Source organism: Pyrus communis, chromosome 10 (genome assembly GCF_041283825.1).
Source record: "Pyrus communis isolate YQ-2024b chromosome 10, ASM4128382v1, whole genome shotgun sequence".
NCBI classification, from domain to species: Eukaryota; Viridiplantae; Streptophyta; class Magnoliopsida; order Rosales; family Rosaceae; genus Pyrus; species Pyrus communis.
In genome coordinates, this window is record NC_142574.1 from 18,962,585 (window position 1) to 18,987,403 (window position 24,819).

Genomic DNA, 24,819 nt, shown 5'->3' on the forward strand with positions numbered 1-24,819 from the left:
CTCTTAAGATACTAAAACACTTTATTCTAAGTACAACTAGGAAACAAGCACACACATGCAATCATGATTCATCAAAGTCGCCATCTCACCGGATATCGCCCTTCTTCCTAGCCTGGTGGATAATTGTAGATTGTGGAAGTATTATTCCATTAGGTTCCAGGTTCGAAGGTTGGTCTCCATTAAGATGGCGACTTTGATGATTCATGATTGCATGTGTGTGCTTGTTTCCTAGTTGTACTTAGAATAAAGTGTTTTAGTATCTTAAGAGTATGTTGTAAGAGTTGAACTCTTTAAACTCATGTTGTATTAAATAAACAAGGTTAAGTGAACTCTTAGATGGCTTTGGTTCCATCATACGTTTGTTGTAAATTTTAAATTTTTTTTAGATACTATTCATGCCCTAATTCGATTATCATCCTTATTTTTGACTTTGGAGTGTGACAAGTTGTCACATTCTGGCCCGGGGCGGATCACTTCCTGGGTCCGCTCCACCATTGTAGCATGATATTGTTCGCTTTGGGCCTCGACTACGCCCTCACGGTTTTGTTTCTGGGAACTCACACGAGAACTTCCCGACGGGTCACCCATTCTGGAAGTGCTCTCGTACGCTACTCGCTTAACTTCGGAGTTCCCATGGAACCTGAAGCCAATGAGCTCCCAAAAGGCCTCGTGCTAGGTAGGGATGAGAATATACATATAAGAATCACTCCCCTGGGCAATGTGGGATGTCACACATTGATTGACATTACCTGAGTACTAACATTTTATATAGAGGCATTTGATATGACATATTTCTGAGCATGTTTTCTATATATGCGTATATTCTATTTTCTGGGATTCTATACAGGTTTTACGGCGAGGGGTTAGAACTTTTGTTAATGAAATGATTTTGAAAAATTTTGTTTTTGCCCACTCACACTTTCTGTTTTGCGCCCCTCCAGGTTCTAGTTTGGTTTGCTCTTTTGGTGGCTCTTGAGGAATTCACGGCATATCTGACAGATTACCACCAGTGTAGGACCACCTCTAGGTGTGTTTAGTTAGTGTTTGTTCCCCTGGACTGCACTAGGTCTTCTGTGCTTTGAATATTGTTTTTCACACTTACGCTTGCACATGTATGTTATTTACTCAGTGTATAGCTTGGTTTTTATTTGTTCGTACTTTATTATTATTCTTAGCTTCTGCACTATGCACATGGTTACGTCACCCTATCGTAACGGCTAGAACGTCCTGATTTCGGTCAGGATGTGTCAGTAATCATTTTCGTTTGCAAGAGAAAAATGTTGGGAATGGGATTCAAACCCAAAGTTTATGATGATTTGTAAAACCTTAACAAATAGTTTTCTTTTCTTTTTCTCTAAACTTTAAATTGAAGATACGCAAACAATTCCAGGGTATTTATGCACATTTATGTTTGAACTTTTATTTTGATCAATTTCTACCTCACATTAATAGTTTTTTTAGATTTCATCTATTTTTTCACAAAAATGTCCTAATTTAAGAATAAAATGTTATTTTTACTATCTATTTGTATTATCTTTCTAAATTAGAGATAAGACTCATGTATTCGTGGGCCTCACGGCCCCACCTCTCTGTTAGAGAAATGATTCAAATAAAGGTACAAATAAATTATTCAAATAATTCATTAGACAAACAACATATATCGATACACCACATTATTGCTAGGGTTTCGAGCCTCCACTACAGTGGTGAAGAGGAGTCACCACATTATTGCTAACGTATTATGAAATTAAGCTCATACCCTCTCCGTTAATGTATATGATATCGTTTGTTTAAAAAAATAAAAAAAAATAAAAAAAAACCCGTGAACTATAATACTAGGTGAGGCGCCGCGCAACGCTGCGTTTCCAGACGATTTTAAAGAAAAAAAGATTGAATAAAGAGTGAAACACCGAGTTTGTAATCGTCACTCTCACGGAGAAAAAAATAAAAATGGAGAACTCGTCGACTCTGAGAGAGTGGTTCTCGCGAGTTGACGCGGCCAATACCGGAAACATCACAGCGCCTCAGCTCAAGGTTCGTCTTCTCCAATCCCTTCGCCCTCATCTTCCCTAAAATACCCAATTTTCGTTTTCCTCTAACTAACGACGACGTTTCTATGGTGATCAGAGCGCTCTTGCTGTTGGAAACCTCGACTTCCCTCTCTCAGTTGTCCAGCAAATGATCAGGTCCAAATAGTTATAAATTACGCATCGATATCGTGGATTTGTATGTGGGGTTGTTGATTTAATTGCAGAAATTGATAAAGATGTGGCCTTTTTGCAGGATGTATGATTTTGATAGGAATGGGACTATGAGCTTCGAAGGTATATATGCTTAAATTGTTTCAAAATTTCGTAATTTTTGTTATGATTTTTATGCTTAATACTGAAATTTCGATGAATCTGCAACATGGGTTCGCTGATTTTGGTACGATTTTTCTCTCACAGAGTTTCTTGCGCTTAACAAGTTCCTCCTCAAGGTGAAAACTTTGACCATACAAATGCAACTTGTAATTTTTTGTTGCATGATGTATTTACTCTGTTTTATAGTGTCCTCAATTCGAGGATGCCATGATGAGTATTTATAAAACTTGTATTTATAAAACTTATATGTAATGTTCCTGGGAACTTGTCTGCTTTGCAGGTCCAACAAGCCTTCTCGGACCGTGAGAGGTGATTCAATGCCAATTCTAATATATTTAAGCATTTGTTTTGGCCACTGTAGTAAGTACTGTTGTGATTTGTGAGTTGCACCGTCTTCGTATAATCCTAATTAAAGGTATATTGATAGATTCAACCGTGTTAGTATGAAGCAACAAATAGCGTAAGATTCATCTTATCTGTTAATAATTTAAGTGGGCTGCTTTAAGACGTGGTTAGCAGTTTAATGTTTTCTTTATAATTCGTGCACTTTAATGTGTATCATTGAAATTAGGCTGTTAATTTTTTTTTTTTCCCCATGCAAACAAAGTCGTCACTTGACAATCTTTTGCAAAATGTGGACTTGTTATGAAATTAGAGCACTTTATAAAGTTTATGTTTCAGCCTATTCTTTTTGGCAATGCAATGCAATGCACTGGCCTTCATGAGCCCATCGTGCATAATATACATACCACCATGCCTACAAGGTTACAACTAATGTATTCATTTGTGCATGTTATCTGTATTCTCCTTTTGGTTGCAAATATTTGAGATGAGGGTAATTGGTTTGCGTGCACTTGTAAGCATTTAGCAACTGTCTAACTGTTGGTTTTGTTTTTACAGGGGACGTGGCTATCTTGTTACTGATGATGTGCATGAGGTAGTATCGAATTTTCTGTCTTGGATTAAAAATGAAAAGTTTGTGTGTTTAGATACGTTGCTGGTAGATCTTTAGTAATGAATGTGTCTGGAACTTGAAGGCTATATATCGTTTGATAGTACTGTAATAGGAAGGCTGTTCCTCCCTGACCTCTCTCTATGCTATTTCTTTTCTGAAATCTCAATTGCTGAACCATTGCGACAGGCATTGGTGAAAATCGGCTTCTTGCTGGACACTCCTGCTTTCTACACAGTCTGTGAGGTATATCATCTAATTTGATTTGAAGATGAAAATTGAGAATCTCAACATTTCTTGTGAAATTTGTTCCAAAGCATTGTTTTCTTTCACCTCGATGGATATTCAACTTTTTCTATAAAGAAACAAGAAAGTAGATGTGATGCTTCTTGTTTAGTTGATGTACGATTTGTTTCCATACATACAGATCTAATATAATCATTTTGGTTGTGCACTGATTTGCTGTGATAAATTTGCCATACAAAGAAAATAAATAAAAAAGAGAAATCAAAATTCTTTATTCAAGGCTTGAGATGGTTTGATATCTCATTCATTTTCCTATTAATTGTGCAGAGCTTTGATCAAAAGAAGAAAGGAATGTTCAGACTAGATGACTTCATATCTCTTTGTATATTTTTGCAGTCTGCTCGGTAGGTTGCATTTCAATTCACAAAAGGTGTTTTAAAATTTTAGTTCAGATTTAAGGAGTCTTATCATATTTCCCAAGTTAGCATAGACAAATTATCTTTACATGCGCACACACACACGTCTATGCCAGGTTTGGTTGTGAGATCTTTGACTATCAAGACTCGAGGTTTTGCGTCTAATTAAGTTAGACAAACACCAATCTTCAATATTTTATAAGATGCTATTTCAAAGACTAATGGTGTCGTTTGCCCTTTTTTTGTTGCAGTAATCTGTTTAATTCATTTGATACAGCTAAGCAAGGCAGGGTGACTCTGGATCTCAACCAGTTTGTCTACTGCAGTGAGTGCCTTAATAAATATTACAGGAATTTATTGTTTACTACATCTGAACCCCATCAATGTCTTGATAATTAACTAGAAAGGGTTTAGGTTGGTTGACTGGGGAAAAAATCAAAATAGAATGCCCACCGTCTAGATCAATCTGTCAGCTGGTACCCCTTTTGTTCATCTTGTTTTACAGTTCTTGGGTTCTTAACGGGTATCTTTTCCTTCAGGCCGCATCTGTAGGTCACTTTTTGAATTATGGTTAGAAGGATAGGAGGACTCTGTAACTCCATATGCTAATTTTCTCTACGATTCATCATTTATTGACATGCATCTAATATAATCAAGTTATTATTTTCTTGTCCAGCTGCCAATTGCAGAATATGAAATGCGGCAATTACGCTGGACTCGCTGGAATTCAATTCCTCTGTTATACTGCATCCCACGATTTTCCTCATGGATGTAAATTATCTTCATATAAATTTGGCATTTGGAAAAGGTTATTGATAAGAACTTTCACTTGTTATATGATACATGCGGGAGAGTAGGAGTAGCAGAAAGTGTTGGTCTGCTATTTGGCCCAATGTTGGTGTAGTTTGTATTTTCTCTTGCTTCTTTCCGTCCTTGTTATCCATTTGAGCTGTACTTTTCTTCTTTGCTTGCATATTCTTATTGAAAAGTAGAAAAGTATATGAAACATATGTATTGGACAAAATGACAAAGGCTGGCTAAGCATATGAAACATATGTATTGGACGAAAAGGATTTGGCTCGAAAAACATTAATATACCAGGATAGACACTTTAACATCTTTAGAAATTTTGGATCTATTCAATTGAAAGTCGACTAAGAAAATGGAGAGTTTTCTGGCGGACGGTATAAAGTTTAAGTAAAACTAACGAAAAGTTCAAAAAAACTTCTCTTTTAATAAAAAATCTTTTTTAAAAGGTATAGTGAATAGTACTAGGGAAAGATATAAATGTAGTTTTTTGTTAAAAGTGAACAGTATCGAAAGTGTTTTGTTAAATCTTCCTAAAGTTTACCCGTTGTTTTGGACGTGGAAGTCTTTCACCAAAAAGTTCTTATTCCCTTTTTGTGTTGTTTGACGTGTTCTTCAATTTTCCTCCTTTCCAATATAGCTGGCCAATAAAATCTCGTGAGATCGGCATCTTCCACTTAGTGAGAAAATAGGCTTATAGCAACATCGGAACACGGTGTCGCTTGAGTTGGTATGGTCCAAGTTTATGGTAAAGGGATTGGAGGAATATTTATGGTAATATTTCTTAGTTGTATTTTTGCCTTTTTTTGGACATTCATTTTGTTGTATTACAAAATTATTATGGTAATATTTCTTTTTTGTATATATGTTGTTGAATTTCTAGCTTATATGTCATGTTGTTTTTTTATTTACGTGTGCAATGTTTATAATAATGTTTTTTTATTTACGTGTGTAATGTTTATAATAATGTTATGTCGATGCTTATGGGAGTGGAGGAGTACTTTTATGGAATTATAATCATAGGTTACGTTATGGCAATGGGAATAATAAAATTACATGAATGGTAACTGGAAAATTGGCGACTGGGAGAAGGACAAGATAACTAGCAAAGGATGGAATTTGGGATGATTAAGTCACTGGAGGTTAGTTTATTATGGTAATGCTTTCATGGTTACAATGCAGTGGTGGAGCCATGATTTGAGGTTAGGAAGGGCCTCTTACAAATGTAAAGAAAATGTAGCAACAGAGCCAACAACACCGCAATACGCTCGCAAATACATCTCTTAGCTATCGTCTCATCCATCGTTTGGTCATCGTCTTAGCCACTACTTTGCTGCTCTAGATTTTTGGTCCGGTTCTGATGTTTGTTTGCTATGTGACGATGGTGTTGATTTTTCAATTCCACTCCATTTCATCAGTACATTCCAACCATTTGGGAGTTGTGTTAATTGGCGAAGAAAACAACCTAATAGAAGGGCTAACGAGAACATGAAAATCACACACGGATGGAAGCATAATTCAAACCTTGGAGCAGAGAAGAGATTTAGCTAAAATTTCCACAACGGAACCCCTTGAATTGATAACCGAACTTATATTTTACTTCTAACTCGAAATTTTGGTAATGGCTTTGCGTGGCTATGGAGGAATTGTATTATGAAATATTAAATCAATAACTTATAGTCCTTCCTTCAATAACAAATATCTGATGAGTAATACTAGGGACGGGGATTCGAATATAGATTCTTGCAAATGAATTCTTTCAGTGCAGAATGCAGATCCTTCTACCGAAACAAACCGCAATATACCAATCAACTTCTTCAAGTTTGATTTTCCATCTGTGATTGTAGTTGCAAGTTAAGAAGATGAAATGAGCTCTGTTGTAAACTAAATTTTAAAGGTGGGTAAGAGAGAGGGGACGGTAGAGGCAGAGAGAAGGGCTTATGCATATGAAATGAATTGAAATCGAGATACTGATGCAAGTTCTTCGCTTCTGAACAAGACAGATTCATATGTGAAAGAGGTTGATAATAAGTCCTTTCAAAATTGAATATATGTCCCTCTGTTAGAAGTGTTCCAGAAATGTTTGCGATTGAGTAAATAACTTTATGAACGAATGGATCAAATCGAATTGAAAATGTAAAAGCACTCCCCCTTGAGTGTGTACAACTTAAGAAACAGTCGCATCGTGTATTTATGATTAGGAGATGTTGGTTGTTGTTGTCAATTACAATAGTCGCTAGCACGAGTCTTATAGTAGGGGCGCATATCAAAAGAAAAATCTCATGAAAATGTTGATGTTGTAATCCATTAGTCATAAGGAGAAAAAATGAGTTAATGCAGGATGTCGATGTTTCACATCTTCAGATGGATCATTAATATTCGTGCTGGAAAAAATTCTAGATAAACTCGAACCCAAACCAAAAATTACCGAACCTAAAATTGAATTATACAGAAAACCAAAAAACAAAAAACCGAATATAATATAAAGTTTCGGTATACGGTTTTCATTATGCATTTGTTTGGTGACCACGAATCGAAGCGGAATATAATTTTTATTATAATTTTATATTTAATATTAATTGTTGAATTTGGTTGGGATTGGATCTCAACCATTTGTTTAAGCTCAACTCTCTCTATCTCTCTTGACCTCACTTCAGTATCTCAGACCATCTCCAACCGAATGATCCAAAGAGCCAGAGGGTCAAAGAGCTCGTGAGCCACACGGGACAAAAAAAGGCCAACCGGCTAGCCCAAAGGAGCCAACCAGCTAGCCCAGGCCAGGCCATAAATTTAAAACCAACTGCTAAATGACGTCAGTTACCATGATTTGAAATTTTTATTTTTTTTTGGGCTAAATTTTTTTATAAAATATTTAATTATAGGTCCAAAAAGGTATGGTTAGTTTAATGTTGGGGTGTTCCTTTTATAGGCATGTTTGCTTGCTCAATTCTCTCCCATGGCCGATGTGGGACTCTCCCACTCACTATAATAGGCCTATTTCCAAAGTTCATTTCTTCACTTCCTTTTTTATTTTATTTTATTTTTATTTTTATACTCTAAATAAGACCTCTCACTTTTGACTTGAAATAAATAAGTTGTAGTTTTTAAATTTAATAATAAATTATGTTTGGCCCTATAACCTTTTGGCCCTCGGTTGGAGATGTTTTTTTTGTCACAGGGCTATGTTTGGCATGTGGCCCTCTGGCCCATCGATTAAAGATGGTAAGAAATATGACTATGCACTGTTGTTGACCTAAAAATTACAAGCCTACGTGGCGTGTAGGCCAAGTAACTAATGAGCTAACTACGTTATTCGGTTGATGCGAGGCGTGCCAATTCGTCGACCGAACTAGACCGAGGAGTACAATTTGTTGATGTTGCTGACTTCTTTATCTTGCGATTGTGGCTGCGGAAGGAACAAGTCTCGACCTTCGGGTTCTCGAGCTTGAAGACAAGGCTGCTAGTTCTGCGAAGTTCACGAATCATCGGCGTCGGATTCGATCACAGTGATTATATTCATAAGAGTATAAGCACGTCGAATCGACACCAGACTATATGGACACAAGTACTCAAAGGAGATGTATGTCTTGGTGGTAAATGTGGTTCGGCTGTTAGAATGCTGAACTCTGAAACTTACTTGTGAATATCCAATCATAAAATCACTCGGCGTTTAATGTGCCGAATGTTGTAACTTGTAATACCTTACTTCGCCGACAAGGCTAATAAGATGACCTCTGCCAATAAGGATTCAGAAACCCTTCTCGACCGAGACTTGGATAAGTAACCAGTTGGCCTCGACGTAGTGCTGTTTATCCAAACTGAAGGTGCTCATCGGTTGGCTGATTCTACTGCAACAGTGCTGCTTATCCAAACTGAAGATGTTCGCCGGTTGCCTTCACAGTGCTGTTTATCTAAACTGAAGGTGTGTTGGCAGAAAAAGAAAATAAAAAATCTCAAGATGTTTGAGAGGTTTGCGCAGGGTAGTTATGTGTTGAATTGGAGGGGCTTCAATGATGCACTCTGCTATCTATTTATAACAACAAATCCTCCTTAAAATCAAGTTGAAACCATATTTGGACTAAGACTTCTTATTCTGATCCAACCTTATCTCGATCGATCCTACTCCTATGAGGACTTTGAACTCTCCCCCTTTTCAGGAAGTATTCATTTCTAGCCAAGAATCCTCATTGTATTAGGACCCCTTAACGTACTAGGACTTCGACCCATTTGCTCTTATCCAAATCACTCTTTCTTGCAATAGGACTCGACCGCCTTAACTGAGCGGCTTAAGACCACCATACAGCCTATAGTATATTTAAAAAAGCTTTAGGCCAAATACAAACCTACGCTCGGCCCAATAATATTATTTTGGGCCCAAACAACTGTTCATTAAAATATTAATTTCTTGGAGGACTATAGGGCCAAAGAAAGCCCTCTGGCCCTCCTTCAGTTGGAGATGGCCTAACTCCCAATCTTTCAACTCTAACGGCCTCTTTGTTGACCTCTTCTCCGCTTATCAAAAAGCCGACCAACCACTCCACAAAGACCATTAACCATTGACCACACCACACCACTCATCGTCTTCAATTGCAACATAATAGCAAAAATCTTGAACCTTGACCTCTCTCTCATCTTCGCGATCTTGAACCCAACCATCAGGACCACTCTGTTGGCTGTCTATCTCCCCTTAATTCTAAATAGCAACAAACCACCACCACTTCATCCCTCTCGTCTCTAGTTATGAATTGTGAAATAAAGATTTTGATTTCGATATGGATGACTTTTAGAATTTAGGGTTTTAATTTGGGATAAATTACTAGGGCAAGAGATTTTAGGGTTTAAGAATTTGTGAATGGGAATTAGGGTTCCAATTTCGAACTGGGGATGAATTTCTGAATTTAGGGTTTAATCTGGAATAAATTATTAGGGAATGGGTTGAATTTTAAGGTTTAAGAATTTGATGGTTGTTGATGTTTGGTTGTTGCTAAAATTTGAATCCTTTTGCAATTTGAAGAAATTTGAATCCTCCTGAAATTTCTTATTCCTTTTTCTTTTTCAATATGCCTTTACTAAAAGGGAAAAGACATTGCGGTCATGAGAGTATACTTTGTGATACTCCCCTTGAATTCGACAAAACGCCTCAAGAGAACTACCATTGATGCAAATATGAAAGTTTACACAATCTAATTCCATAAACATGCTTCTAAAGGGTAGACTTCAGCAGTGACTTCGTAAGTAGGTCAACAAGATTGTCTTGGAATTGAATCAGCTTGACTTTGATCTTCTGATGCTATTGTTACTGATGAGTGACGAAAAACTTCAAAGCAATGTGCTTGATATTTTCGCCTTTGATGTATTCTTTCTTTAATTGGGGGATACATGTAACATTGTCTTCATAAATCATTGTTCGAACATCAACGATGGAAGAAAAACCACATGAGGTTCTTATGTGATCAATCGCATTCCTCAACCAAGTACAATAAAGCACCAACTGCACTTAGATTAGGAATTTTGCATTCCAAAACCTCTTCATCCTCATTTTTAGGATGAAATTGATCTCATTTTTGCATCTTGAGTTCGGATGACCATATGAGTCATCGAAGACTTTTCTTTTGTCCTCATTAAAGCGATGCAACATCTATTGGGTGTAGTTTAGTTGGTAGACCGATATATCGTTCGAGAAAAATGCTCTATCTCTAGACCAAGGCAATGTCAAGTTTTCCAAAGCTCATTCATCTTAAATTCCAAACTTTAGGTGCACGACAGTTTTTTCAAGCTCATTCAGAGACCTTATGAGATTCATGTCATCAACATAGATTGCAACAATGGAAAATTCGAAATATGACTTCTTAATTAACATGAAAGGGCATTAACCTGTTATTAACATGACCAAGGACCTTGCAATCATTTGAAGGCGATTAATGAACACTTTTGCTAGACCATTTCGGGTGAACATAAGGAATTGGATGTTCAACTTCAATACCTTAAGACATGCAATAGTCATCAAAATTTTTTGATAAACTCCCTAGTGTTACCCAATCAAATTGACTTTATGGGATAATCAGCGTGGTGAGCCGTAATTTAATAATTTGCGCTAAGAGTTTCGCTTGTGGACAACAAGCAAACATGTGAACATCTTGTCGATGCATCAACTTGGTTAGATTGGTCCACAATTCCCTTGTATTCTTTTCAAAAAAAGATGGATGATCATTAGTAAATTTTGTAGGGGATGGTCTAGTATTCAATTTTCCTAAAGATCAAGCTTGACATGGTGTGTTAGAGAGCACAAGATCCTTATTTCGAATAAGGGGATGCTTGTGTGAACACTTAAGTATACAGCGCAACATATTATAACCTGGGTGTCCCAAATAGTCATGTCAAAGAGAATAAAGACTTCGGAACATAGGGGTAGGGCTGGGCACATAATGGGCCTTTAGTACTCAAATTGTTGTCAAGTATAACCCGTTAGGAAGGCGTTCCATCTTTTCTAGAATATGCTCAAAACATCTGAGTCAAGATTGAAATGAACCCCAAGTTCACTCAATATGTATTCATAACAACCAAACGAGAACACACCCTTATACATGTGCAAAACACAAAACGAATACAACATTGCAATGACATATGGAAGCACGTAAAGCAAATAACTTCAAAATGGTATGTGTGGGGAGTCTTCCAGATTGGTCATCAAGTATGTTTGAGGTTCACGCAATGTGTGGACTTCAAGCCCATTCCAAAATCGTCGTGGGGGTTACAGAGAGAACCACAAGACCCCAATCCACCGCTTCAAGCCCGAATTTCAATCCAAAAACTTGATTTTCTGTATTATTAACCAAAATTACATGGTCGATTCTAACAGATATGAGTGCGGCACCATGATTTTAAATTGACTATAGAGTTTAAAATTTTGAAAAGACACTTATCATATATTAAGCTAAGGCAGGCATGTAGATTGATTTATCCAATGAAATATCAACCAGTGTATAAATGATGAAGTCTTCAACACTTAAACAGTAAGCCTAAGCTACAGAACTTCTGAGCAAAACCCAGGGCATATAGAAGAGCAACAATGACAATGTTTAAATTAAATGAACTCAACATCTTCCAGATGTGTCGAGAAAGAACACTGATCTTTAAGAACGAAAAAAGAACAACTAGACATCGTTTGTATGTTAAGTCACAATCTGAGGTTCAAATGCACATTAACAACAGAAGAAAAAGGAAACCCCGCAGGTAGCGCTTCTGTGAGAGATGAGGGTGGCATTCAGCTGCATAGGCGAAATTCAATGTACAATGACTTGTTGCATACTCCAGTAAGTTTTTTCCAGTTTGAGCATTCTGATTCAAGGTAGCCATCACCCTTGTGCATTCACAATTGGTAAATAAATTTCATGTACAGCCTGTGACACGGTGTATGCCGTCCAAATAGTTTAGTTTACTAGTTCGTGAAAAAACCATAAAACTGCTGCTAGTAATTTGCTTGCTGGTCTTGCTCCCCTGCTCGAATTGGAACATACTACATACACTAAGCAGTTTATTAAAAATTTGCTGCCCGACGGGCACGGCTAAATGAGGAAGGACAGAAGCACAAGCTGATTCGGTTCACTTCCCTGAGTACCAAGTACATTATTAATACAATTGTTCCTATAAGAAATACCAAGTGAAATCTAATTGTGCTTCATATACAGTGGGTTCTGACCTTTTTCCATGATTGAGCTGCCTTGATAAGTATCCTCATTATAACATTATAACTAACGGAATGAAGGGGAGAAGAAGAGGGGAACTAGATTTCTGCATGTAAATGACATCTTCCCTTTGTTTATCCCTTATCTGACGTGCGAAGAGAATCTCCTCACAATTGCATGCTAGTTAGTAACATTGATGTCCCGCTAACCAATTGAAGCTTCGATATTGCTCTCAGAAGCTGCTTGTAAGATTGACTGGTAAAGAATATGTCTCATCCACATATAAGCTCAAACTAGCAGTAATCAGAAACACAATCAATCAAACCTATTGACAATTCATTCACATCACAGGTTTCTAACCAAAGTCGGAATGTGTTACCTCAATAAGCCAGTCCATGAAATTGAACTCATTTCTGATGTCAAAAACTACAGCCCCAAGTTCGGCAATTACATAGAGAGAAAATGGAAATGGAAACTCATTGAGAATAGATGAAAGTGTGAAAAGTCAGAGTTATATATACTACTTTTTTGTATGTAACACAACTGCGTATAAATCTAATGCAATAGCAGTCAACAACAATGATAGTTTGTAAATTGAATGAACTCAACATGAAATATATGACAACAACACTAAAAATATATACATAGTAGCTTTCATTAACGTCGTGATTATTACATAGACTTGGTAAGAAAGGTAGAGCTTTGTGTGTATATACCTAGAAGACTGATAGTTTCTCAACCTTAAATCCACTCAGTGAGAATAGATCAAGTGTCAGAGTGATTTCATCATCGGGTTTCAGAATCTCAGCCATTGCTTCATCATGGTAGGACCTGGTGTTATTTCTTCTACCAGTGAAAAACGGATAAAAGGGGCCATCAGCCTACCATTTTGGATATGACAAAAATGTCAGCATCAAAGAAAAAGACATCTAAAACTGCAGCAGTGGAATACCGAAACAAGCAAGCAATCAAATAAATTTGGACGTGCTATGTAGGTTTTCCACTTAAATACTGTGGATCTACAGGAAAAATGAAGAAAGTCCTAAAACCTTACGCACAGTCTTATGCTGAGTTTTCCAAAACCTGAAAGTACCAAAGATAAAGAAACGGGAAAGTTTTCCCGAGGGACTGATTTAGTACTTATATGCATACTTGGCCTAAGTATCGACCAAAAAATGAAAATCAAAAAAGCTAAAAGCGCAGGCAAACACTAAGACGTGCGAGCGATAAAATATTCTATATGTAGCTTAATTGTCAAATTAAATACTGCGGAACTGAATGTGTATGTTGAATTTACCAACAATTGAAAAACACCAAAGATCAAATAAACTACTTGGAAATCAAACAATGAAAACGAAAACAACACAGAACATGTCAAGAAGACTGAGAAGATGGAGTAAAACATACCAGAACAATGCCATATCTAGTGGCAACAGCATGTATGTCAGCACAAGATACAACTTTTGTACAAACATTGTCAAGGGCCTCCTTGGTTTGGTCAATTTTATCAAATCCCTTCAAGATCTTATTTGGCACAACCTATTTCTGTATGGAATGATTTTTATATCCATTGCTATCATCCAAGAAACAGTGGCACTAGACGAGAATGTCAAAGAAACAGAACCCCACCTCGCCCCGCCCTGCCCCCACCATCACCACCACACAGAACACAAAAAAAGAAGAAAGGAAGAACGAAAAAAAAGAGAAAAAAAATGCAGAGAAACAGAATCCTGCCCGGCTCGCACCACCTCACCCCACCACCACCACCCCCACCCCCACCCACAAGAACACAAATAAATAAAAAGGAAGAAGCAACAAAAACAGAAAATGAAAAAAGAAAAGGAAAACAAGAAATGGAAATCTAATTAGAGAATAATAGTTAGAAGCCTAAGCTTTCAACTATGAGGACGATGAAAACGTGCATCTGCTTCTTTAGTTGAAACAGCTCCAGAACGCTTCTTTTTAGGCAGTGCGGCTGGTCTGCCATTTTTCCCATGCCTCATATATGCTACTTGGACCTGTACACCTACATCCACTTGGAGGAACGAGAATTCCCTGCAATAACAACGAAGGCAACAACCCCGAAAGGCACAAACACAATGTAAAGTCCATAGTTCCCGACCCCACACTCTCTCTGTTTTTGTATTCTTTCTGGTTTTTCTTTGGTTATATTTAATTGAAGTGACTATTATATATATATATATATATTTATATCTATATATAAAGCCAACACAAAAGTCAAATAAGGCAGAGGTGTTTTTGTCATTTTAATAGTGTTTTTTTAATAATTAATTTTTTTTTGTGCTGTTTTATTTTTTTTTAAATTAGTATCTCACGATAAGCTAGCAATAATGTGATTCAATTTCCTTATTTGTAAACACATTCAAAACATCTTAAGAGTCGTGCAATGCCAGTTATAAAAAAGGTATTTCGACGTGCAGAAAACATTTTTTGAATCACGGCGTGCTATGCGCGACTTACACATTTTAAATATATTTATATGCATAAATTGACAAAATGAAAGTCAAATATTTGAAGTAAATGAATAATCTTAGATCATGCTAGAAGAAACCCTTCATAAACCAATTAAAGCAATTGAATCTACATAATAAAATTGGTTTCTATAGAATTTACATTAAGAATAAATAAAATAATATTTAATAAACAACTAATTGAATCACATTATTGCTAGCACATTGTGAGGCTAAGCTCACCCATTCCTCCTTAGTCTAGATAGTATCGTTTGTTATAAAAATAAAATAAAAACAATCATTTGACAACTAATTTAGTCACATTATTATCCGCTTGCAAAAGACCTTTTTTATAACATACATTACACGCCTCTTAAGATGTTTTGAACGTATTTAAAAATAGAGAAAATAATATTGAATGAACAGCTGATTGAATCACATTATTGCTAGCCTATTGTAAGGTACTAATATATATATATATATATATATATAGGTTCAAAAAAATTAATTATTAAAAAACACTATTAAAATGATGAAAATATCTCTGCATTACACACCTCTTAAGATGTTATGAATGTGTTTAAAAATAAAGAAAATAATATTTAATAAATAGCTGATTGTATCACATTATTGATGAGGCTAAGCCTACCCTCTCCCCCTTACTGTAAATAATATCACTTCTTAAAAAAAAAAAACAATCATTTGACAACTAATTTAATCACATTAATATCCGCGTGTGAAAGATTTTTTTTTTTTTTTGTATAACCAGTATTACATGTCTCTTAAGATTTTTTGTACATGTTTAAAAATAGAGAAATTGAATCACATTATTGCTAGCCTAATCGTCAACCTCTTTCTCAAAATGACAATCATATTCTTGTTTTTCTTCTTTTATCCTTACTTTTAACACACACTATTTACAATATGAGGACAAAACAGTAATTATATACTATGTTAAAAAAATTAAAAATTATGCCCATGTTAGAATAAACTAGAGTTGGTTTTAGTACATTACCGTATCAAAACCTCTTTACCAATTACCATATCAAATATTTGGTACAACAAAATCTATTATCATTACCATACCAAACTTTCAGTATACCAAATAGTTTGGTTGGTATGGTATGCCAATGGTAATTGCCACTTTGTTTTACGTCACTTAGTTTGCCCAAAATCTAATATTTTTTAATTAATGTAGACGTGTAAAAAATATAGAAAAAATATATAAACGCTCGTAATGACAAACTTTACAACTTTCGTGAAGAGCTTAACTTTAAAATTCACCATTATAATCAAATAAATCATAGATCAAAATTTAACCGTTGATTGTTGTTTACATTTACGCTTCATTTTTCTCATCAAATTTTATTTTTTGAAAACATGATCTATTAGAGGATGCAGGAAGATGAACGGTTTGAATCGTTGATATTATGTTTAGAGCTTTACGGTTAGTGTTGCTTGATGTTTATAAAGTTTCTATAAACTATATGACATCGACTCATATTTCAGTTAACCGTAAATATCAAAATGTGATATCAAATATCTGAACCGTTCATCTTCTTACATCCGCCAAATGATCATGTTTTTTAAAAAAGAAAATTTTAAAAATGAAATTCAGTAAGAAGAATAAAGCATTAATGAAAATCAACGGTTAAATATAAATTTAAGGTTTATGGATTATAGTGTTGGATTTTGAAGCTAACCCCTTCATGAAAGTTGTAAAGCTTGTTACTATGAGTGATTGTATATTTTTTTTTACATTTTTTTTATATATATTTTTTACATTTTTTACACTTCTACAATAATTATTATTAATTTTGCCCTCAAATAATTATATGAATAAATACATAATATAATATTAATAATATTAGTAGGTACGTTATACCACTAGTACTGGTTTTGAATACCAGTACCGTACCAAAACAATATGGTATGGTACAAATACCGTACCATTACCAATTGGTACAAATTTTTGTAATAATTTGCTATGGTATGGTTGGTATGATGGTTAGTTCGGTAATTTGGTAAAAATTTCCACCCTTAGAATAAACTGCCCCATCATTGTCCCATTTTTCATAATTGAATTTTTCTTTTTTGGAATGTTAAAAGCTAATCACACTCCTTAATCAAAAACAAAAAATAAAAAATAAAATGAAATTTAAAAAATGATTTTAAGTCATAGCATTTCTATTTCTATGAACTGAAATGTTCATGAACTTCTTGACCGTTATTTTATGGTAAAAACTCATGCTTTTTGTGTATATATTACTTTTACAATTGCCTACAGATTTTTAAGATACCTTCTTCTCCTTTTTTTCCTCCAAACATTTATTTTTTATTTATTTTTTATTTATTTATTTTTTATGAAACGGCCATTAAGATATTTGAGTAAACTAAATTATATTTTAGGGTACAAAATGCAGCTCCATAAGTTATTGTTTTACTAAATCTATTTGCCATCAATTAGGTTTTTTAGATGATTCTTGCACGTAAGAAAGGAGTCACCAAACACTAAAACCAAATCTTTTATTATACTAATTAATTTAACTGAAAATTTAACTTTCCCCCACCAAACTCATTTTTTCTAGCCTCTAGCCCATCATAAAATATTTATTCGAATAAAACCCAATGATTAGGATCCAACTAAGTAACTTACCAAATTAAGTTTGTATGTCCGTTTTTATATTTTTTGGATCCCTAATATACCCCTTCTAAGCTAGTATGGAAAGTTTGTAATTTTGTTTTAATTGATCACGTGCATTGAATTTGGCAAGGCCTTGTAGCCATGAAATATGGGTCTAGATAAAGGAATTAATTTGGAATTTTTTTTTTTAATTTCTACAATAAATTTCAATTTCAATATACCTAATCTAGTGTTTATTTTCAACAATATCTATTGTTTAATTTTATGAAAATAATTTACCTACTATGAAAATTAATTTTATGAAAACAATATCAATTGTTTAATTTTATACCTACAATATAATTACATGAAAATAGTTTACTTACTATGAAAATTAATTTTTTTGAAAACAATATCTATTGTTTAATTTTATGAAATAATTTACCTACTGTATAAGTACATGAAAAAATTTACCTACTATGAAAATTAATTTTTTGAAAACAGTATCTATTATTGTTTGATTTTATGAAAATAATTTACCTATTGTATAATTACATGAAAATAAATGTGCCTACTTTTTAAAATTGTGACAAAATTAATTTACCTACTTCTTTTTATGGTATTAGTATACATAAATGTAGAATATATGTCCGTATATATTTGATCTAATTAGATTTTGGATTGGAGGAGTTCACACAATATAAAAAATATACTAAACAAATTAAATGTCTAGCAAAAAGAAATGTATAAGAGATTTGGTGGCATGATTTTGTAAATAAACACAAATTCATGGACATCTTTTATCTAACATGACATCATCTTTAAAATTTAGGTTTTATTTAGAAGTTTTAATATAAATGGGTTTTTGTCTACAGTTTAAGAGTTGCAAATGTTTAAATCTAAAGAACCCTCAATTTAATTGGTCATGCGCGTAGAAAAGAAAAAGAAAAACAGAAAAAGAAAAACGAAAAGCAAAGAAAAATAAGAAAGGTAAGTATAATTGGAGAAGAATCCAAACATGAGGACGATGAAAACGTAGACCACCAAACCGACCAGAGCATTTGCTTCTCCAGTTGAAACAGCTCCATTCTTGGAGTGCTTCTTTCTAGGCACTGCGGTTGGTTCGCCATTTTTTCCCAGTCTTCATATATGCTACTTGGACCTATACACCTGCATCCACTTGTAGGGAATGAGAATTCCCTGCAGAAGCAACGAAGGCAACAACCCCGAAAGGCACAGACACAGTGTAAAGTCCATAGATCCCGACTCCATCTCTCTGTTTTTGTATTCTTTTTGGTTTTGCTTTGGTTGTATTTAATTGAAATGACTGTTATATTATATATATTCAGACATTTTTTTTCATTTTTAATTATTTTTCTAACTGTCAATCGATACAGTGAAAAGTAAAGGTTACTTTTTTTTACACACGTCATTTTACTGAATTTAAATTCTTCTACAGAAATCCATTTACAGATAGCAAAACAAAATTTGGGGATTTTACAGAAATCCCTTTTCAAATAAGCAAATTCTCTCCGCAAAGGATGTTGAAGAATAACAAGATGAAGAAAAAAGCATTACAATTTTGACATCTAACATACCCCGTTTCAAATAAGCAAAAATGTCAATCAACGAAGAAGACATAATAAAAAAGCAACAAACTTTTTCACATACAAAATACCCCTTTTGTGCCTTTTCAAATAATCATTGCAACTTGAAGTTCTGAGAAATCCCATTAAAAAATTACATACAACAAAAAAAAAAAAAAAAAAAAAAAAGAAATGGAGATTTTGGGAAGTTTGGGGGAATGGAAAGAAGAAGATAGCAATAAAATTTCATATCCAACCTACCCCATTTCAACTAAGCACTGAATTTGAAACTTTTACAGAAACCCATTTAAATATAACAATACAAAATTGGGGATTTTGAGAAGTTTAGGGCCAAGAGAATGAAGATGAAGACGAAGAAGAAGAAGGACCTCGATGCTTCCGGTATTGGCCGAGCCAACTCGCACGAACCGCTCTCTCACAATTGTCGACTTATTTTCCATTTTCTCTCTACTCTCTACTCTGTGAGAAGCTCACTCAGTCCTTTGAGTTCTCTCTTTTATCCATTCCCTTCTCATAAATCCTCTTGGAACGCAGCGTTTCGCGCCCGTCCATGTTTTTATTTGCAGTTCACTGTTTCAAAATCTCAACGGTAAATTTTTCCCATAGTCACTGCCTAAAAAGACCAAAGAGCCCTTTCCACGTCAGCTAAACTAACGTTTCTGCAATTCAGTTGACAAAATGGGATAATATGGGACACAAGGGATGAGTAACAGGGATGAGCTGAGACATATAACATCATACGATTGTAAAAAAAATCCCAATTATCAAGAACTAAATTTGCATCTTAGAAAATACGATGCTTGAAAACAATATCACGGGATGCTAAACAATGAAAAGATGCACTAACATCTTTAGTCCTAAATGTAGAATACAAAGTTCTTCAAAAATATTTTCAACCTAAACGTTGCATACTAATAATGTGGACCTCAGTAAAAAAAAAAATTGAAAAAAACCACATGAGACAAAACTTCAAGACAAAGAAATAAGAGCATGGCAAATACAATGTTTTATAACTTTGGACAAAAGATTAGTCGACTCAAATCAACAACCATTGCCAACTCTTCAAGAACTTCCAATCCATTGCAGCAAAAGAAATTTGCTGCAACTTAATGGCGTGAGGCCAGAATTCTAACATAAGATTGGATAGGACTTGCAGCCTAGGATATTTGGAATGCATTCGATTAATTGTAACATAAATATTTTGGATTTGAATAATAAATTCAATTCAAATGCAATTCTTGGTGCCACTCTGACCCGAACGTCACAGGGTTCTCTCAGTAACTAGGTTTGATTTTCAGAATGCATGGTGGCAGCAGTTTTTAATTGTTGCAAGGAAAAAAACATTCACATTATCTGCAGAGAGCAGATTAAAAGATAGTCGTTGGAGTTGTCAACGTAATATGTTCTTCTAGGAACCCCGTAAACGAGTCAATCAAAAACTACGGGAAAAAAAAACATTCACATTATCTGCAGAGAACAGACTAAAAGACCCCCCCCACACCAGAACAACTTTTGTTGCTCAGAGACAACTCAAGAAAGAATCTTGGTCGCTTAAATGTGATCGAAGTTGTCTGTCAGTACGATCAGTGATCCAAGAGGAACTCAGCTGGTTGAGCTTTAGCTGCATAGCCAAACTTCCGTGTGCTGTACTTCCTGTGCACTCCAGTGAGTTTTGCGGTTTCAGCCTTCTGATGAAAAGTAACCATCATCCTCGAGCATTCTCTGTCGATACATAAATTACACATGAAACATTTCTGACAAGTAAACAATACGCAATTGTCTGACAAATATGCCAATGTGGTCCAAATAACTTTATTATTTTGTGTATACCATAAAATTGCAATGCATAGTGACAATCAGTGCAAGAAATACTCACAGGAGTTCATCTTCTGAGTAATTTGTATACCACTCGCTGGTCTGGCTCCATTGCTTGAACCGGGACAGAGTGCCCTGAGCAGTATAAATTGCAGCAGCGGCTAGCATAGAGGGGGGGAACCTGAGCATTTCGTACTCCACCAGGCATAGCTCAATGAAGAAGAAGGACAGAAACTCAAGCTGTTTATTCAATTCCATGAAAACCAAGTACATTAATACAGTTATTTTTATAAAAATAAGTGATATTACTTCTTTTACTGTGGGTTTGTATGACTGACGTTTTTGTCTGATTGAGCTGCCTTGAGGAACCGCCTCATGAACACATACACGGTAGGAACAGAGAAGTTGAATTGTAAGCTGTTTACCATTGATTTTTCCATATCAAGAACATCTTTCCTTGAATATGCCTTATCTGATATCAGAACAAAATCCTCCACAATTGGGACAGAAACCTCCTCATACTTGCAAGCTAGAAGCATGGCAGTCACACCAACCAACTGAAGCTTCTTTCTGATCACTGTTTGGCGCTCAAGGAACCTGTCTATAAGATTTACGGTAAGGAATAGTGTCTCGTCCATAAGCTCAAACTTGTAGTGGACCTGTTAAAAGGAATCAAAACCATTAAGTTTACATCACAGGTACCAAACTCTTGATACTTAAACTATGGTCTTAGAAAAAATCTAACCGTTGACACAATATGGATACCTCGATAAGCCAGTCAATGAGAATCGCCCTCATTTTCTCGTTGATGTCAGGTTGATGAGCCATGTAACTTGGGGAGACAGAGCTTGAATTCTGCATGATTAAGATGCTCATTTTTCAGTATACTGAACTTGGTCAATAACCTCCCCCATGCATCTAGTTAATCTAGTTAAGGGGTGTCTCACTGAACAATCTGGCCAACTAACCAATTTGATTATTAAATGTTTGAGCTCATATAATCAAACAAATTATTTTTTGACAGATCAACATTTGCATGTCCAACTATTTTGGTTTAGCTACATGATTTCAGAAATTTTAACATTCGTTCGATTCTACCTTTCGCCATAAGAGAACAAACAGTGCAGTGCTTTTAATTTTCGAAGCTCATCTGATCAAACAGATACAATAATTTAGAAGTATTCGTTCGAATCTACCCTAAGCCATACATGAACACAAAAGTGCAGTGCTTCTGATTTTGAAGCTCATCTAATCAAACACATGCATGAATTCAGAAATTTCAACATTCGTCCAAATCTACCCTAAGCCATATGAGAACAGAACATATGTATTATGTGCTTGCATTGGATTCAGTGATAGCATAGTATAGCTTTTAATAGCTAATGAAAATATACCTCAGATTTCCTGTAGTGAGCATAGATGTCATCTATGTACTCAACAACATTAAGCGGATCCTTCGAGCTGCTGCTGTCGATATCCATAATGGGGTCCTCATCCTCCAGATTCTCATCCTCTTCCTGCAGTAATCAACAGAACGTACTCAGTTAGCCTTCTGATATATACAAAAATTTGAATAAGAAAACTGCTAGTAGTACTAGGCACACATACCATCCTATCAATTTCATCTAGCATAGCTTCAGTGTGCTTAACAAACATTGGCACATGAGCATCACAAGCCTCATCCTCAATATTCTCCACATCTATAATTTCGCAATCCACCAGACCACAAGAATTGGAAGTATACGAGCTCAGTTTCTTAGCTTCCTGATCAACATCCTGCACAGCCTTCGGATTCGCAGCAAATGAATTCACAGTCACTTCCTTGGTTTATTAATTACATATCACCAACACCGAACATTGCAATTTGAACCAAAGCGAAAGAACAAAATGTAAACAAAGGATCCTTGTTATCAGTCTAAAAGGTACTACCTTTGGGTGCTGCTGAAGCAATTGCGCAAACCTCCTATACGAACATAAAGAAATAAAAATCAAATTCTTCGGATAGCCTATTATGACATAAACAGGAAGGAAAATTGAATCGAGTGAATTCAAACCTTGTCACTGGTCTATGTTGCAGATCTTGCACATTTTTCTTACATTCCGCAACATCTTTTCTGAATAATGTTGGTTATCCAATGTCTCTAATTAGTTCATTAGTAAATGAAAGACTACTAAAAAAGAATCAAACATCAAAACATAAACTTGGAAAGAGATTCATTAGATTGTAAGAAAAAGTCACAAACCTAGGACATTCTCTTGTGGTGATGTTATGGACATCCCTCAGTGCTGGTCGAGGATTCGGCCCAACCTCCTTCACAAACTTGGAACCCCACATTCGTGGACCTTTTCGGGAATCCAAAGAAAATAAATACAAACGAAGAACATAAATTCCCAAAAATTGAAAATTAGTCAAATTTAAATCCTGGGGCTTTGCTGCGTCTCTTACCTTGATAATTTGAGGGCCTAACGAGAGCTGGGTTGTTCTCCTTTGATCCCATTTCGATCACCTTCAATACGAAATAACCATCAAATTAAAATTTGAATAAAATAAGAAAAAAAAAACCCATGATCTAGAACAGGAAGAAAACGACTGAAAATCTGAAACAATCAAAACCCCGAACATTCAAAATTTCCAAAAAAAAGGAAAGATAAAAAGAAACCCACAAACCTTGAAGAGAAATCAAGGGACTTGATCAAAGTAATACAAATATCAAAGCTTTGAATCTTCAAAACCCCGAGAGAGAAATGAATGACATAGGAAGCCGCTTTCTCTCTTCTCTCTCCCCCCCCTCTCTCTCTCTGTACTCTGCGCGTCTGTGTTTCTTCTTGGGTTCTTTAAAATGGGGTTTTATTTATTAAGCAGATTCGCATTCGAATAAAGAAAAAGAAATTAAAAAAGCGAAATTTGGGAGAGAAGGCCATGTGTTCGTCTCGTTTTGAATACAACGGCTACTACATTGCTAACCGTCGGATCTTCATACTACCGAAGAGTCCCGATGGTTTGTCTCCAACGGCTATCTCGCTTTTGTTCTGCCTGTCCTATTTATTATTTCAAATGATAATCGATCTCCGGGCTTTTTTGTTTCTTTGATTGGTTGGGCTTGGCCTTTTGACCTTTATGTCTCTAGTAATAAGCCCGTTAACTACGCTCTACACTAATAATTTGGCTTTTTCCCAGGGTCATTCTCGGAAATTTGGGGTACGCTCTGCAGCACTGTGGATAGTATGCCTAATCTCCTAGAAGCTCCTTCACGAAACACTTTTTTGCCCTTATCTTTTTTTTATTTAAATCTCAAAGAAAAAAAATCCAACCTAAAAATTTCAAGTACAAGAATAAATACTTTAATTAGGGTAAACGCTCTAATCATTTGAGCTACAAGCCCTTTTGCATTATTTTTGCTTTTGTTTTGGGTGTAGCAATGGGTAAGGTGAAGGTGAAACAGGTTGTCAAAAGAACTATTATGTATTAAGTATCCACAAATTAATTTTCCTTTTTCTTTGTTTTTTCTAGAACTGTTATTGAAATTTCAAACCAACGTATTGTTAAAGAAACAATGAGTGTGTGATGATTAATTCAGAGCGCTAGTATCAATTCACATTCTTTAACAAATCAATTATCACTTAATGTAATCAAGTGATAAATAATTGTATTAATTCTACACCTACATTTTCATTTTGAACCTTTAAACTTTAACATTAATTAGTGACAAATTCATATGAATTGACTTCATTTGCAGCACAACAAAGGAAAAGAATTAGAGACATCGAAGAGCAATGTTAGTATTCCTTGAATTTGGTTATCTTATTACAATCATCTTGGCAAATACTATGGTG

The 24,819-nt window shown here is 35.1% G+C and overlaps 2 protein-coding genes across 3 annotated transcripts; one reads left to right on the forward strand and one right to left on the reverse strand.

Moving 5' to 3' along the window:
• The first annotated feature begins 1,866 nt into the window (after nt 1–1,866).
• On the forward strand, nt 1,867–4,940 carry LOC137727982 (uncharacterized). The gene is made up of 10 exons (XM_068466847.2): nt 1,867–2,034; nt 2,128–2,186; nt 2,284–2,324; nt 2,448–2,479; nt 2,644–2,672; nt 3,264–3,300; nt 3,505–3,561; nt 3,889–3,965; nt 4,229–4,302; nt 4,654–4,940. Exons 1-10 carry the CDS (start codon nt 1,951–1,953, stop codon nt 4,671–4,673), a joined length of 510 nt encoding a protein of 169 aa, XP_068322948.2. The 5' UTR covers nt 1,867–1,950; the 3' UTR covers nt 4,674–4,940.
• Nucleotides 4,941–20,335: 15,395 nt separating this feature from the next.
• Nucleotides 20,336–24,001, reverse strand: LOC137729753 (G2/mitotic-specific cyclin-2). Of its 2 annotated transcripts, XM_068468773.2 has the most exons (11): nt 23,654–24,001; nt 23,432–23,492; nt 23,229–23,328; nt 23,040–23,099; nt 22,915–22,948; nt 22,594–22,770; nt 22,380–22,502; nt 21,751–21,840; nt 21,324–21,644; nt 21,047–21,225; nt 20,336–20,892 (listed from the first exon to the last, which is right to left on the reverse strand). In XM_068468773.2, the coding sequence occupies exons 2-11, from the start codon at nt 23,481–23,483 to the stop codon at nt 20,754–20,756; spliced, it is 1,275 nt and encodes a 424-aa protein (XP_068324874.2). In that variant the 5' UTR covers nt 23,484–23,492; nt 23,654–24,001; the 3' UTR covers nt 20,336–20,753. The 2 variants fall into 2 exon arrangements, with proteins under 2 accessions (XP_068324874.2, XP_088534873.1); XM_088678747.1 differs by lacking the exon at nt 23,040–23,099 and having other exon boundaries at nt 23,654–23,808.
• Between the last annotated feature and the right edge of the window lie 818 nt (nt 24,002–24,819).